Source organism: Rhinatrema bivittatum, chromosome 2 (genome assembly GCF_901001135.1).
Source record: "Rhinatrema bivittatum chromosome 2, aRhiBiv1.1, whole genome shotgun sequence".
In the NCBI taxonomy this organism is placed as follows: Eukaryota; Metazoa; Chordata; class Amphibia; order Gymnophiona; family Rhinatrematidae; genus Rhinatrema; species Rhinatrema bivittatum.
The window spans coordinates 14613922-14631112 of NC_042616.1; the positions used below are offsets into that span (position 1 = coordinate 14613922).

The 17191-nt window shown below is 48.3% G+C and overlaps 1 protein-coding gene and 1 pseudogene across 1 annotated transcript; both read right to left on the reverse strand.

Moving 5' to 3' along the window:
* Positions 1 to 288: 288 nt before the first annotated feature.
* On the reverse strand, positions 289 to 1019 carry LOC115083595 (gastrula zinc finger protein XlCGF71.1-like; the record flags this gene model as incomplete). Its single annotated transcript, XM_029587510.1, has 1 exon — positions 289 to 1019. A coding segment is annotated over one exon (579 nt), but the record flags the coding sequence as incomplete, so codon positions are not given.
* A 1-nt stretch (position 1020) lies between these two features.
* LOC115086267 lies at positions 1021 to 12023 on the reverse strand (annotated as a pseudogene).
* Between the last annotated feature and the right edge of the window lie 5168 nt (positions 12024 to 17191).

Genomic DNA, 17191 nt, shown 5'->3' on the forward strand with positions numbered 1-17191 from the left:
ATTATTCTCTCCCATCAAACCTCTCATGGGGTAATGTCTCAATCTGAGTTGATTTTACACATAGGTTGACAGGAATGATCCTCACTAGTAAGGCAGGGAATGCTGTGACTGAACTCAGCCTTTCAAATTCACTGCTAGTACCCTTCTGACACATGCATTTTTCCAAAGATGTCATAGGGAGGAACATGCACAGGTAGCGTGTCTAGTTGCTCCTGAAAATTCTTTTTAACCAAACCAGTGGCACCCAATACAAATAGGATTTTTTCTGTATCTTTCTGCTACATTTTCTTTTTTTTTTTAAATTTTTTATTTATCAGCTTTTAAATGAATATACAACAAAAAATATTGTATCAGAATATACAGAAATTATAATCTTGCTCTCTGATTGCATCTCTTGGTACTTAAGGATCTTTGCTTTCTACATACAGTCCACAGAATAATCACTGGTTAGTGACACTTCTATCAACAATGCCATTCTTCTGTTTTTCTCCTTCACCACAAAAACTCTTATCAGTGTGCAGTTTTTCATGTTTTCTGAGGACTCTTTTAGAGGAAAAAGTTTTACCACACTTAGAACATATAATTGGTCTTGCACCAGTGTGTCTTCTCTGGTGTGATATTAGCTTATTCCTACGACTAAAGCTTTTCTCACATTCAGAACATGAAAATGGTCTCTCACCAGTGTGTTTTCTTTGGTGTAATATTAGCATATCCTTACGAATAAAGCTTTTCTCACATTCAGAACATGAAAATGGTTTCTCACCAGTGTGTACTTTTTGGTGTTGCCTGAGGTCTGATTTGTAAATAAAGCTTTTACTACATTCAGTACATGCAAATGGTCTTTCTCCTGTGTGGATTTTCTGGTGTTGTGAGAGGTTGTCCTTCCTAATGAAGCTTTTTCCACATTTAGTACATGAAAATGGTCTCTCTCCTGTGTGGATTCTTTGGTGAGCTATTAGCAAATACTTAGCAATAAAGCTTTTCTCACATTCTGAACAAGAAAATGGTTTATCATGGGGACAACGTCTCCAAATGGATTTCTTTTGCACATAATGTCACTCGAATGAATCTCTTACAATCGTGTATATCTTGGTGTCTCATGAACTTTCTCTTCTGGAAGAAGCTTTCTCCACACTCAGTACATGAAAATGGTTTGTTGCCTGTGTGGATTTTCTGGTGTCGTGAGAGGCCTGCCTTGCTACGGAAACATTTGCCGCATTTAGTACATGAGAATGGTCTCTCTCCTGTGTGGATTTTTTGATGCAATATTAGTTTAGACTTCTTAATGAAACTTTTCCCACACTCAGCACATGAAAATGGTTTGTTGCCTGTGTGAATTTTCTGGTGTTGTGAGAGGCTTGTCTTCCTAAGGAAACATTTGCCACATTTGGTACATGAGAATGGTCTCTCTCCTGTGTGGATTTTCTGGTGCAATATTAATTTAGACGTGTTAATGAAACTTTTCCCACATTCGGAACATATAAAGGGTTTGTTGCCTATGTGTATATTCTGATGTTTTGAGAGGTCTCCCTGCCTAATGAAACATTTTCCACATTTAGTACATGAGAATGGTCTCTCTCCTGTGTGGATTTTTTTGATGCAATATTAGTTTAGACTTATGAATGAAGCTTTTCCCACATTCAGAACATGTAAATGGTTTGTTGCCTGTGTGTATTTTCTGATGTTGTGAGAGGTATCCCTTCCTAATAAAGCATTTTCCACATTTAGTACATGAGAATGGTCTCTCTTCTGTGTGGATTCTCTTGTGAGATATTAGCAAATACTTAGCAATGAAGCTTTTCCCACACTCATTACATATGAATGGTTTGTGATCTGTATGGATTTTTTGATGTTGTGACAGATATGTCTTCATAACAAAATATTTTCCACACTCAGTACATGAGAATGGTCCTTCTCCTGTGTGGATTTTCTGGTGTTGGGAGAGGTTGTGCTTCCTATTGAAACTTTTTCCACATTTAGTACATGAGAATGGTCTCTCCCCTGTGTGGATTTTTTGATGCCATATTAGTTTAGACTTATAAATGAAGCTATTGCCACATTCAGAACAAGAAAATGGTTTCTCCCTTGTGTGCATTTCTTGATTTTGTGCTAGGGCATCCTTGTGCATGATACTTTTGCTGCTGTCACTAGATGGAATGTCTCTCTCTTTTGTGTGCATTCTCAGGTGTACTTTTAGATTGCTTCTCTGTCTGAAACTTTTCCCACCTTCAGTGCATGGAAATGGTATCTTCACGGCATGGGATTTCTGGTGTAATATAAAATTTGATTTCCTACCAAAGTTTTTTCCACAGGTTTCACTCACATAGGATTTCTTCTCTTTCCTATTGCTCGGACGTAGGTCAGAAGTCAGGTAATTACTGTTATTATTTTGGAAGTGTGACTCTGCTCTCAGGTGTGTCTGATGCTCAGGGATGTCTGTGAGCTCCCTGTCAGTTCTCTCACACTCAGTAACTCCAGCTGGTGAGTCTCCTCCAGGGTCTCTCTGCTTCTTCTCTGACTCCTGCTGACTATTCCTTGTGTTTCTCCTCTCAGTCCCCTGGGAAACATTAGGACAGGATTTTCCTGATTCCCTTTGGATCAGTCCCAGTTTCATAGGACATTCTTCTTGATTCTCCTCCTTTTTTATATCTGGTGAGATCTCATCATTTGCTGGTGATAGAAGAAAGCATTAATCATGTATTAGTGACCATGCAATATTAATTTCTAGGTTTCAGATCCTATAATCACAGCTCTGGAAATGTGATACAGTGATAGAGCTGCTCCTCTCTGACCAGCCACTCATGACCATGGAAAGCTACCAGTGATGTGCAGTCTGCTCCAAAGTCCCTATGAGATAGGACTGAAGGAGCTAAACATGTACACCCATGAGAAGGGGGGATAAGATAGACATTTAAATACTTAAAATGCTTTAATAATGCACAAGCAGCAAACCTTTTTGAGTGGAAAAGAAGTTGCAGAACTAGGGGGGTCCAGATATAAACCTTGAAAGAGGGTGGACTTAGAAATGTAAATGAGATCTGTAATTCCTAAAGCACAGTTGATTAGGGATTTGATGGAGAATCCAAAGCTTCTCATCTTAAGTTTGAGGGAAACATGGGAGGGACAAGGGGATGTTATGTTGAAGGCTACCGATTTTTTTAAATGGCTGGAGACTTAAAAAAGGCGGGGATGGGAATTTCTATTGTTTTGTTTTTTTTTATCATGGTCTGAATCTAGAACAGGTGGCTGTTTGGCAGTGCAAGCTGGTGAGGGCCTGGTGGTTAAAGGCAGTCGTATTCAGTAGGGCTTAATTTGTAGACAGAAAGGAAGTGGAACTGTGCAGAGGGCGAGATGAGCGGGGCCAGGTTTGAATTTTCTCTCACAAACATATACCTGACACATTGCTCGCACGCTTAACCTACTCGTTGAGCACGGAGGATAACGTTCAAACATGCACACCTGCAACCATATATACGTTTATGTGTACACACCCCTGTATTTTACATCATCCAGGCCCATGTGCATGCCTGAAGTACAATACTCCTAAATGGATGCTAAAGCTCTCACACACATTGGAAAGATACAAAAGGACTGCGTTTTCAACCGGGGGTGAAGAGGCAGATGGAGGGGGGCCTCAAAGGAAGAAAAGGAGCGAGACAGATGGAGGAAGAAGGGGCTAAAACCTGCAGGAGGAGGAGGAGAGAAGCAGCTCGATCCTATCCTGGTGTTCTGCTGAGGAGAGGAGATAACCTTCATGACTGAGAGCAACAACTGAGGCAGAGTCCTCAGGGGGAAAGCCAAGTCTCAGAGAGAGAAGATGGAGAGAATGAGAGTTAAGAGGTCAGGAACGTAGGCGAGCTTGCTGGAAACAGAGCGGATACTCCATCGATAAAACCTGAGAGGGAGAGAAGAGGGAGGAGAGTGGGGGTGTAGTATAAGCTGGGAGGGGAAGGCTGAGAGTTACCAAGGAGGGACAGGACTGAGACTGATACTCCCAGCTGCCATGAGGAGGCCAGTAAGAGCAGAGAGGAAGAAAGTAAAGGTGTGATGACAGGAATGAAGATAAGAAGTGATATGTGAGTCTGAGACCAACATGGAGACTGTGATTGACCCAGAATCCTCTGCTGCCTTGGCCTGCTTACAGTTCTGGCCATGTGAACCCTAAATGCACTATTGAGCCTGACCTGGAGAAATTACAGGAGACATCTGGACAGCAGCCGGAGCTGCCTAAACTTGTGAGGAAGGTCAGAGGGTCACAAAAAAGCCGAAGGGTCAGAATCTCAGCTAAAATCTCAACTACACTGGCACCAGCCTAAGCCATGTAGATCTCCCTGAGGGTGAAAAAAATGACAGGACAAAGGACTAATGAAAGATTAATGTGACCACCAGGCAATTAGGCCCCAATTTGGGAAGGGGGATCAGGCTAACATAAGTCTAATTTGCCTCTTTTTGACATGAGAAACTGTGTACGTGATACTCCCATAGGTTCATGCAATTCAGGGACTTGTTTTCTTCAGATTGATTATTTCATCTATAAAAAGAAGAGGTAGCTAATGTACAAACTGAGACAGAGGGTAGTGCTTCTCCTGAGCATTTTGCCAGAGAACTGCTGCGACTCTGTACCTCCCAAGGGTACCTGTATTGCTTACTGATAGACAATAAAATAAATTGATATTTGTTTCTACAGATTTTGGTCTGGTATCCTCATGTCCGTGGAGAAGCGCCTTAAGCGTGTTTGGCGCTTAACAGAAGCTATAAGGATGGGGCCGTAGGAAGCAAAGAGAAGAGAAAGCTTGTCCTCAGGAGACCACAGCTGAGAGAGCTAGGAGAGGGATGGAGCTGAGCGGCAACCTAACCAGCACCAGGCCTGCTGGTCACAGGAGCCCAAGTTCCAAGCCATCACTGTGTCCAAAGGAGTCCACGTCTTAGACAACTAGAAAGTGCCGAGAAGCTGCAGCCTCCCAGGTGTGAATGTGCAGGGCCAAACTCAGTATGCTGCAGGTATAGAGGACGCTCAGACCTCCTGTAAGAGATGCAAACAACTAATCTTGGATCTGCAGTCAGGAAAAAGTCACAAACGACCTTCAGTAAATCAGGCCCTGTGCCTGCTAAAAATGAAAATCATGCAGTCCTTACCCAGGGAGCTCAGGGTCTCGTAATTCTCCTTCATCACCTCCCTGTAAAGCTCCTTCTGGCCTTCATCTAAATACCCCCACTCCTCCTGGGAGAAAGAGACAGCGATGTCCTCAAACGTCACCGGCACCTGAAACACAAACCAGAAACACTCAGAGACACGAGGAGGGGCTCAGCATGCATGAGATCTCAGTTTCCTCTATAGACCCCAAGATTTACAAGTCTCACTGTGTCACCAGAGACACAGAAAATCAAATGTCACTGCCCGGATAAATCAGCGACTGTTAATATTATTTAACTCAGCACTATCCAAAATATTGGGAACATCTGGCATTTTTTTTTAACAGGAGATCTGCTGTGCTAAACCTTAACAGAGCAGTAAGAGGTTTTGTGTCCTGGGCAGTAGTTCATCTCCCGTTTCTAGCGGTTTTCGCTGCCCCCATGTTTGTTGAGTTACGTAGTAACTTGACTTTTACGCATTCATTTTCTTATGGGTGGATGTGGATTGGAGGTCTTGAACGAGTAGATGTGACTCGATTATTTACACTTTCGAATAATAGAAGGACTGGGGGCATTCCATGAAGTTAGCAAGTAGCACATTTAAGACTAATCGGAGAAAATTATTTTTCACTCAACGCACAACAAAGCTCTGGAATTTGTTTCCAGAGGATGTGGTTAGTGCAGTTAGTGTAGCTGGGTTCAAAAAAGGTTTGGATAAGTTCTTGGAGGAGAAGTCCATTAATGGCTATTAATCAAGTTTACTTAGGGAATAGCCACTGCTATTAATTGCATCAGTAGCATGGGATCTTCTTAGTGTTTGGGTAATTGCCAGGTTCCTGTGGCCTGGATTGGCCTCTGTTGGAAACAGGATGCCTTAGTCTGACCCAGCATGGCAATTTCTTATGTTCTTATGTTACCCACCTTTCCAATCCTGAGCTACATACCAGTTGCATTGCTGGTAGAGTTGGGAGCTCCCTGTCCCCAGAGACCTCACGGGCTAAGGGCCCGGGTAGCTACGTTTCACCTCCACGGACAGAGAATGGGAGAAAAGCTGCAGCAAATCAGGCCCAGAGTTTGTACCCGAGGCCGGGTGGAGCATCAGCGGGAGAAGCCGCGTTCGAATTCTCACTTCCCCGGCTCTCACCCCCGCTTGCTTTCAGCGCGAAGCCAGTGGCTCCCCACCCGGTCCTTGGCACACTCACGGCCGGTCAGGATGGCAGGAAATCCACACATGGATATGCAGGAGATAGATCTGCATACAATGGAGGCAGCGCAGGCCAATCTCTCTCAGGCCTATGCGTTGTAGATATCCCGAAAAGCAGAATGGCCAGGTGTGGCTCGAAGGCGGGGCTACTTCACCACTCAACAAAAAACCAAGGAGGTAGGCAGCAGCCTTTTTTTTAAAAGTATCCTGAGCTCGGAATCAGCCCCCCTTGATACAGCAGCAGGTGAAGCTGGAAAGGGCCCACAGGGCACCGGGAGCAGCCCACAACAACAGGCTCAGAGCATAGTAGTTTTTCGCAAAAAGAAGAAATAGCCAGGTCGGCACGAAGATCTGGATTGATTATGTGGCAGGGCCATAAAGTGGAAATTTGCCAAGATCTGGCACTTTCCATTATGCACAAGAGAAGGGAACTCAAGAGATGCAGTAACTACGAGCTTTTCTCTAAAGCTGATAGCATTTTCATTTCGATTTTGGTTGCATTTCAATGTCTGCTCTTTAGTTTAATTGATTATTTGTTTGTTATTTTTCAATTTAAATTCATGTTTGTTCTATACTTGAATGCCATATTATCTGTTTATACTTAACCCATGTATTTATCTTCCTGGATCCCAGTTCCTTGTAACCCATTCCATGTGATGCTTTTATGCAATATCCATTTCATTGTAAACCGATGTGATATGTATATAAAAGTTCAAAATAAGTAAATAAATTACCGCCCTTCGTAATAACAATGTCAAGTGCGGATGGCTTTTCCCTTTTGGACTGAGCTTCACCATAGCAGGAGCGACCTCTGGGATTTCCACAAGTCGAGGAAGCGGTAGAAATTTGTGCAAGCAGCAGGCTCGACATCAGATGGTTCTTTGACATCTGGTGATCATGCTCGACCTCGCTGTGGTACCCCTCGACGGTAACGTGTGGAGAAAGGAGGCAGGCGGCTACGTCGCCACTCAAGCGGATCACAGCAGCTCGGTAACCATTCTGCATGAACTGGCTATCCTTTTCCGTTTTGTGTGTCATGGGAAGACAAGATCTGCAGGAGGACTTACTGTGTTGTTATTTGTTACAGGATGCACTTAGGGGAGGGCCGGGTGGGTGTGGGTCAGAGTGGCCGGGAGTAGAGATGATTTCACCCCCCCCCAGAAGGGGATCCACGTGAATGGGGTGTAGATCCGGCTCTGGAAAATAACGGGAGGGGAAGGTGGGCACAGGATCTTGTATTTGATGTAGCACGTTACAATAACTTGGATAGCATGTACACAAGTGCAGAGTGGCGCAGGGGGATATATTTAAGTTGTTAAACAGAAAGCAAGATGGAAGGGTTACGCATAATCTCTATTAACGCCAAGGGACTCAACACCCCAACTAAGAGGAAGTTATTATTTCAGGAGGCGAGAAATGGGCGGGCGAACGTTATCTTCTGTCAGGAGACACGTCTGCTAAAGCGTGCAGAGCGTTTGCTGTGGGATAGATTTTTTTTCCTCAGCAATACCTAGCCTCGGCTTCTGTTAATAGGAAGTACTGTGGGGGTGGAGATCCTGTTCGCTCACTCTATAGTAATAGATGTAAAAGACGTTAAACGAGATGCCGAGGGCAGATATATAGACCTTAAAGTTCTGGTGGGTACTTCATTGTTCACACTTCTCACACTATATGGTCCAAATGTTAAGAACATAAGCACATAAGAAATTGCCATGCTGGGTCAGACTAAGGCATCCTGTTTCCAACAGAGACCAAACCAGGCCACAAGAACCTGGCAAGTACCCAAACACTAAGATGATCCCATGCTACTGATGCAATTAATAGCAGAGGCCATTCCCTAAGTCAACTTGATAGCATTTAACATTGACCAGAAATCATTCTTTCTCCACGTCTTTTCCTTGTTAGAGACGTGGGCTGAGGGATAAGTTATTGTCGGGGTGACTTTAACATAACCAGGTACCCTTATTTAGACAACACAGCTCTAATGGGGGCTGGCTGAGGTCTCACAGACAGGCCTTAAAAAATACTTGTTTGCAGCACGGGGTTTGGTTGATATTTGGCGGCTGCGGTATCCAACACAGCGCAACTATATGTTCTTCTCTCATGCCACAAGTCATATTCTCGTATAGATTCGTTTTCAGTCGACAAGGCTCTAGTTGATCAAACCTGGTCAGACTACGCCCCAATTTGGTTAGAGGTCTGGCTCCTTACCAGGGATGCCGGTAAACATTATTGGCAACTAAACGATAGCCTATTAAATGACAAGACCTTTGTGGAATCCCTGATGGGTGACATTCAGGAATATTTAGATCTCAATTGAAGAGAGGGGATTTCTCCAGGTACAATCTGGGACTGCTTAAAGGCGGTCGTTAGAGGGAAATTAATTTCCAAGAGTTAGTTTCCTTAAAAGAGAAAGAAGGGCCAAACGATTACATCTCCTACGGCGTAGCGCAAATCTAGCTCTCAGCCATAAACGTTCCTTAGGCCTAAGGAGGCCACAAGGAGAGAGCTTCAAGCTTCAGATTTGGCAAAGGTAAGCATTCCACCTTGACCTGCTGCGACAGCAACACTTCGAATTGGGCAATAAGGCTGGACGCATGCTTGCTCGAGAGCTAAACGAGAGGGCGGCTTGGTCTTATGTTGCCCAGGATCAGGGATTCCACGGGGACAATTTTATATGAAGTCGGTGAAACGTGTTCTCGTTTTACTAAATTTCTATGCGGAATTACATGCATCTGACGATAATGTGGAAACCCAAGATATTGACGGATTACCCTGCAGGGGGTGGGATTTACCGTCTCTCCCAGACAAAGCGCGAGAGGTCCTGAATGCTGAGATCAGCCACAGCGAGATTTTTCAGACGATTCAGGGCCCGGGTTCACGGCTTAAGTTCTATAAAGTGTTCCAGGTGGTAGTAATTCCCCCCCCCCCTTACTTGAGATGTTTAATGCCTTGAGTTCGGAGGGTCCGCTATCTCTTGAATCTAAATTTGGCTGGCATTACTATCTTGGTTAAGAGTGGGGAGAGATCCCACACACTTTGTGGCTGTCGCCCTATATCACTGATAAATATTGATCTAAAACTCCGAGCCAAGATATTAGCTACCAGACTGGGGAAAGCAACCAATCGGGTTTTGTTCTGGGCTATCCAGCCGACTGGTTGGTGGGGCCCCAGGACAGGGTTGGGGACCACTGATCTATAGGGGATATCTTATGAAAGAAATATATTGTTATAGAGGTGATATTTCTCATACTAAATTGTTGTATACTAGTAGCGAAATGAGATTGGATTGTGTATCTTGTTGTTTGTCTTCTTATAAAAGAAGAAGAAGAAAAAAAAAAGAACAGGACCAACTCGATTACAAAAAAAAGAAATAAAATAAAATGCACAGACAGCAAAGGTAAAAAAAAAAATATATTATTTTAAGTTTTGTGATTGGGAGATGTTAGCATTGGGAAATGTGCGTTGCTGACAGGATTGTGCAAGATGCAAAGGCAACAGGAAACCCTCCCCTTCAAACAGGCTGATGCGATATCCTTGCATAAAAAAAGTGCCTGCAAACTGGATGCCCGTTTTTGGTTTTTTTGAACGGACCTCTCCTGGGTGCTCCATGCAACAGGCAAAGGAAGTGCTGTGCTAATAGGGCCATGCAATGGATAGTTTGGGTGTCCCTAGGGCTCTGCCTTGAAGAACAGCCTTCTGAAAAGGGACCGCACCTTTCACGGACATGTGACGGTGAATGGTCCAAGTGGCAGCAACCGAAGGGAGTGCACGACCCTTAATATTAAATGTATTCATGCCTTCAAAATCGGGCCAGAACCTGGGGACGAGGCTGTCTGCGGATCCTCCTACTGTAGTATCGCTAAGAGGAGGAATCTCAGAAAGCAGGAGGGGTTTTTTTTGGTATTTTTTCATGAGCCTTTGAGCGCAGCATGCTTTAACGCCTGGCTCCTGGCCGCATGGCAATTGGGTTTTTTTGGCGCTGTGGGGTAATAGCTAACAGCCTCACTTACGTGGAAATTGCATGTGCTGAGCGCCATTAGCTATGCAACCCAACCGGACGCGCGTTCTGGACGCCCTAATTCCCGTGGTGCATGGGGTGCGAGTCTAGCGCGTCCGACTGCGTGGAAACAGACGCGCTGACCCGGGCGCCCAAGATTACATCGGCCCGAAAGTGAATGCAAGGCAACCTCCGCCAGAACAATCACTTTCGGGCCGATACAGTACAATTGAGGGAGAGCGGGCGAGCGTCGCTCTCCTGTGCGTGCGATACAGTAATTTAATTTATTTAAATTAGGGCCGGTAGTAAAAAGAAGTGCTAGGGACAATAGCACGTCCCTAGCGCCTCTTTTTTGATGGAAGCGGCGGCTGTCAGCGGGTTTGACAGCCGATGCTCAATTTTGCCTGCGTCGGTTGTCAAGCCCACTGACAGCCACGGGTTCGGAAACCGGACACCGGCAAAATTGAGCGTCCGGTTTTCAACCCTGGAGCCGCGGGCCTATTTCAAATTTTTTTCTTTTTACCCTTCTGGACCTCCGACTTAATATTGGCATGATATTAAGCTGGAGGGTGCACAGAAAAGCAGTTTTTACTACTTTTCTGTGCACTTCCCGTCGGCAGAAATTAACGCCTACCTTTGAGTAGGCGCTAATTTCTTAAAGTAAAATGTGCGGCTTGGCTGCACATTTTATTTTCTGTATCGCGCGGGAATGACTAATAGGGCCACCAACATGTTGCGGGTGCTATTAGGTTCGGGAGGGTTGGATGCGTGTTTTCGGCACACTATTACCCCTTACTTAATACGGGATAAAGCTAGCGCATCAAAAACGCGTGTCCAATCGCAGGTTAACGGTGTGCTCCGCCGAACTGTACTGTACTGTATGGGCCTGTTTGATGTTTATCAATCACTGCATGCATAAACTTGTACAGCAATGAGATCAAAGAGAGAAGGGGAGCTTTTCATGTTTGGCTGCCGTTCAAACCGTCACAATGGATGCGCCCAGGTAGAATCCCCCCTCTGATAAATCCATTCTTTTTTTTTTTTTTCTTTTACGACTGCAATTACAATTACTCAACTGGCAGAGCTGTGGCACAAAGTCCACCGTCTGGCCACCGTGATCCCCGAGCTGAAAGCAAACGCGTCTCCTGATCCTTCCTCATCAAGGCTTAACCTGTTAACACTCGGCTACTTTGCTTGAGCTGTTCTGTGAGGGGAGGAGAAGCAGGAAGAAGAGCCTGAGGGAAGCGCAGGGATTAAAGTGCGCAACTTTCTTTCCTATAACCCAAGGATTGGATTCAGCGCGTGGAAAGGATAGGAGCAGTGCCAGGCTCATTTCTTCATCTATTATATCAGAGGCTGGAAGGCATCCCCTGCCCCCCTCCTACCTGCTGAGCAGAAAGCCCTGCAGCCATTCTCCTGCCCCTTCTCCAGAGCAGGATTTCCAGCCCGGGCTCCCTCCCTGCACGGTCCCTGGGGTGGGGGCAGCTTTGGGCTCTGCTGGGCGAGCAAGATCTCTTTACGGCCACAAAGGGAAACAAAATGGAGGGAGGAAGAATGGAGTAGAGGAGCAGGGAGAAGTGTAACTTAGAGAAAAGGAGGGAGACTGGGAAGGATCAGGGAGAGGGTAAGGAAGAGAGAGGATGTGAGAGAGAGAGAGCCCCCTCTGACTGCTGCCCTCTGCCTCCCCCGCCCAGCACTGACAGCAGGAGCTGAGGCTGCACACAAGGCTGCAGGATTCAGGATCAGCTGGGACTGCGCTCTCAGGAATATTGGGACTGGCAGACTGGGAGCTCAGATTCATACATTATACCTGGAAGGAGAGCATCAGCTTGATGAGGAAGGAAGCAATCCTGGAGCTAGGACCTGCCCTCAGGATGATGTGGTATCCTCTAGCACTGAGAATAGTTCTCCAGGAGCAGGGACCCAGGAGGGAAGACTGGGAGCTCAGATTCATACATTATACCTGGAAGGAGAGCATCAGCTGATGAGGAAGGAAGCAATCCTGGAGCTAGGACCTGCCCTCAGGATGATGTGGTATCCTCTAGCACTGAGAATAGTTCTCCAGGAGCAGGGACCCAGGAGGGCAGACTGGGAGCTCAGATTCATACATTATACCTGGAAGGAGAGCATCAACTGATGAGGAAGGAAGCAATCCTGGAGCTAGGACCTGCCCTCAGGATGATGTAGTATCCTCTAGCACTGAGAATAGTTCTCCAGGAGCAGGGACCCAGGAGGGAAGACTGGGAGCTCAGATTCATACATTATACCTGGAAGGAGAGCATCAGCTGATGAGGAAGGAAGCAATCCTGGAGCTAGGACCTGCCCTCAGGATGATGTGGTATCCTCTAGCACTGAGAATAGTTCTCCAGGAGCACAGGCCCAGGAGGGAAGACTGAGAGCTCAGATTTATACATTATACCTGGAAGGAGAGCATCAGCTGATGAAGAAGGAAGCAATCCTGGAGCTAGGACCTGCCCTCAGGATGATGTGGTATCCTCTAGCACTGAGAATAGTTCTCCAGGAGCACGGGCCCAGGAGGGAAGACTGGGAGCTCAGATTCATACATTATACCTGGAAGGAGAGCATCAGCTGATGAGGAAGGAAGCAATCCTGGAGCTAGGACCTGCCCTCAGGATGATGTGGTATCCTCTAGCACTGAGAATAGTTCTCCAGGAGCACGGGCCCAGGAGGGAAGACTGGGAGCTCAGATTCATACATTATACCTGGAAGGAGAGCATCAGCTGATGAGGAAGGAAGCAATCCTGGAGCTAGGACCTGCCCTCAGGATGATGTGGTATCCTCTAGCACTGAGAATAGTTCTCCAGGAGCACAGGCCCAGGAGGGCAGACTGGGAGCTCAGATTCATACATTATACCTGGAAGGAGAGCATCAGCTGATGAGGAAGGAAGCAATCCTGGAGCTAGGACCTGCCCTCAAGATGATGTGGTATCCTCTAGCACTGAGAATAGTTCTCCAGGAGGGAAGACTGGGAGCTCAGATTCATACATTATACCTGGAAGGAGAGCATCAGCTGATGAGGAAGGAAGCAATCCTGGAGCTAGGGCCTGCCCTCAGGATGATGTGGTATCCTCTAGCACTGAGAATAGTTCTCCAGGAGCAGGGACCCAGGAGGGAAGACTGGGAGCTCAGATTCATACATTATACCTGGAAGGAGAGCATCAGCTGATGAGGAAGGAAGCAATCCTGGAGCTAGGACCTGCCCTCAGGATGATGTAGTATCCTCTAGCACTGAGAATAGTTCTCCAGGAGCAGGGGCCCAGGAGGGAAGACTGGGAGCTCAGATTCATACATTATACCTGGAAGGAGAGCATCAGCTGATGAGGAAGGAAGCAATCCTGGAGCTAGGACCTGCCCTCAGGATGATGTGGTATCCTCTAGCACTGAGAATAGTTCTCCAGGAGCACGGGCCCAGGAGGGAAGACTGGGAGCTCAGATTCATACATTATACCTGGAAGGAGAGCATCAGCTGATGAGGAAGGAAGCAATCCTGGAGCTAGGACCTGCCCTCAGGATGATGTGGTATCCTCTAGCACTGAGAATAGTTCTCCAGGAGCAGGGACCCAGGAGGGAAGACTGGGAGCTCAGATTCATACATTATACCTGGAAGGAGAGCATCAGCTGATGAGGAAGGAAGCAATCCTGGAGCTAGGACCTGCCCTCAGGATGATGTGGTATCCTCTAGCACTGAGAATAGTTCTCCAGGAGCAGGGACCCAGGAGGGAAGACTGGGAGCTCAGATTCATACATTATACCTGGAAGGAGAGCATCAGCTGATGAGGAAGGAAGCAATCCTGGAGCTAGGACCTGCCCTCAGGATGATGTGGTATCCTCTAGCACTGAGAATAGTTCTCCAGGAGCAGGGACCCAGGAGGGAAGACTGGGAGCTCAGATTCATACATTATACCTGGAAGGAGAGCATCAGCTGATGAGGAAGGAAGCAATCCTGGAGCTAGGACCTGCCCTCAGGATGATGTGGTATCCTCTAGCACTGAGAATAGTTCTCCAGGAGGGAAGACTGGGAGCTCAGATTTATACTTTATACAATGAGCAGGAGAAACTCTCTGTAATCTCATTGTATAACTATAAAGAAAAAAACAGCAGCTATAGCAGCAAAATATGAAATGTGACCACGGCCCAGTATTAAAAGGTGATAAATGGCCCTGATCCTGCAACTGCTTCATTTATTATATTTTTGTGATTTTTTAATTTCATTTCTAATCCTTTTATTGTAATATTTATTTAGGTTAGTTAAGCAATACAGGCACAGCTGTCATGCCAATAAAGAGATCTGAATCTGAAATACAGAAATAAAAATGCGTGGGATCTCGGTGCACTCCCAGCTGCTGCTGCCTTCCTTCTCCCAAGCTCACCCGTTTCCTCTCTCATGGGCCGATACCGTAAGGACGCGTAAGAAAAAGTGCGGCAGTGCCGGGCGCCCGCGCGTTTGACGCGCGTACATTTTGGTTTACAAGCCGCTCGATTCAGTATTCAAATTAGATGCAAATCCAAGCGGCGGCAAACGAGCGTCCAAACCGTGTTCGAAATCCATTTTACTGTATAGAGCGGTATACAACGCCTATACAGTATCCTGGGTGCGCTGGTACCTGTCATTTCAAATGACATTCCACCAGGTAAGTGGATGGTTCTTTTCTACAGACCCCGCATGGACCTTCCCGCCTGGATCCAGGCGTCCATGATCGGAGGTCCCGCTGCCCTGAGCGCCCGGCCGGACGTCCAAGGTCGTGGCTTCCATTCATGGACCTTCCCGCCTGTATCCGGGCGTCCATGATCGGAGGTCCCGCTGCCCTGAGCGCCCGGCCGGACGTCCAAGGTCGTGGCTTCCGTTCATGGACCTTCCCGCCTGTATCCGGGCGTCCATGATCGGAGGTCCCGCTGCTTTGAGCGCCCTGGCCGGACGTCCAAGGTCGTGGCTTCCGTTGATGGACCTTCCCGCCTGTATCCGGGCGTCCATGATCGGAGGTCCCGCTGCCTTGAGCACCCGGCCGGACGTCCAAGGTCGTGGCTTCCATTCATGGACCTTCCCGCCTGTATCCAGGCGTCCATGATCGGAGGGACCCGCTGCTTTGAGCGCCCGGCCGGATGTTCAAGGTCGTGGCTTCCATTCATGGACCTTCCCGCCTGTATCCAGGCGTCCATGATCCGAGGGACCCGCTGCTTTGAGCGCCCGGCCGGATGTTCAAGGTCGTGGCTTCCATTCATGGACCTTCCCGCCTGTATCCGGGCGTCCATGATCAGAGGTCCCGCTGCTTTGAGCGCCCGGCCGGACGTCCAAGGTCGTGGCTTCCTTTCATGGACCTTCCCGCCTGTATCCAGGCGTCCATGATCGGAGGTCCCGCTGCTTTGAGCGCCCGGCCGGACGTCCAAGGTCGTGGCTTCCATTCATGGACCTTCCCGCCTGTATCCAGGCGTCCATGATCGGAGGGACCTGCTGCTTTCAGCGCCCGGCCGGACGTCCAAGGTCGTGGCTTCCGTTCATGGACCTTCCCGCCTGTATCTGGGTGTCCATGATCGGAGGTCCCGCTGCTTTGAGCGCCCGGCCGGATGTTCAAGGTCGTGGCTTCCATTCATGGACCTTCCCGTCTGTATCCGGGCGTCCATGATCGGAGGTCCCACTGCTTTGAGCGCCCGGCCGGACGTCCAAGGTCGTGGCTTCCTTTCATGGACCTTCCCGCCTGTATCTGGGTGTCCATGATCGGAGGTCCCGCTGCTTTGAGCGCCCGGCCGGACGTCCAAGGTCGTGGCTTCCGTTGATGGACCTTCCCGCCTGTATCCGGGCGTCCATGATCGGAGGTCCCGCTGCTTTGAGCGCCCGGCCGGACGTCCAAGGTCGTGGCTTCCGTTCATGGACCTTCCCGCCTGTATCCAGGCGTCCATGATCGGAGGGACCTGCTGCTTTGAGCGCCCGGCCGGATGTTCAAGGTCGTGGCTTCCATTCATGGACCTTCCCGCCTGTATCTGGGCGTCCATGATCGGAGGTCCCGCTGCTTTGAGCGCCCGGCCGGACGTCCAAGGTCGTGGCTTCCTTTCATGGACCTTCCCGCCTGTATCCGGGCGTCCATGATCGGAGGGTCCCGCTGCTTTGAGTGCCCGGCCGGACGTCCAAGGTCGTGGCTTCCGTTGATGGACCTTCCCGCCTGTATCCGGGCGTCCATGATCGGAGGTCCCGCTGCTTTGAGCGCCCGGCCGGACGTCCAAGGTCGTGGCTTCCGTTCATGGACCTTCCCGCCTGTATCCAGGCGTCCATGATCGGAGGGACCTGCTGCTTTGAGCGCCCGGCCGGATGTTCAAGGTCGTGGCTTCCATTCATGGACCTTCCCGCCTGTATCCGGGCGTCCATGATCGGAGGTCCCGCTGCTTTGAGCGCCCGGCCGGACGTCCAAGGTCGTGGCTTCTTTCATGGACCTTCCCGCCTGTATCTGGGTGTCCATGATCGGAGGTCCCGCTGCTTTGAGCGCCCGGCCGGACGTCCAAGGTCGTGGCTTCCGTTGATGGACCTTCCCGCCTGTATCCGGGCGTCCATGATCGGAGGTCCCGCTGCTTTGAGCGCCCGGCCAGACGTCCAAGGTAGCGGCTTCCGTTCATGGACGTTCTTGTCTCTTTCTGGACATCCATGACTGAAATGCCCCGCTGCCTGTACGGGGCATTTCAGTCACGGTCAGGCACTTAGGATCCCTCCATCCCTCCTCCCCGTTTCCTCTGTACGTCTGTCTGGTCCATTTTACCTTGGTATTGATGAGGGCATCCGTATAGGCGTCGGTAGAGGCATCCATGCTTCCGCTGGACCCCAGAGCCTCAGGACGCCTAGAAGACGG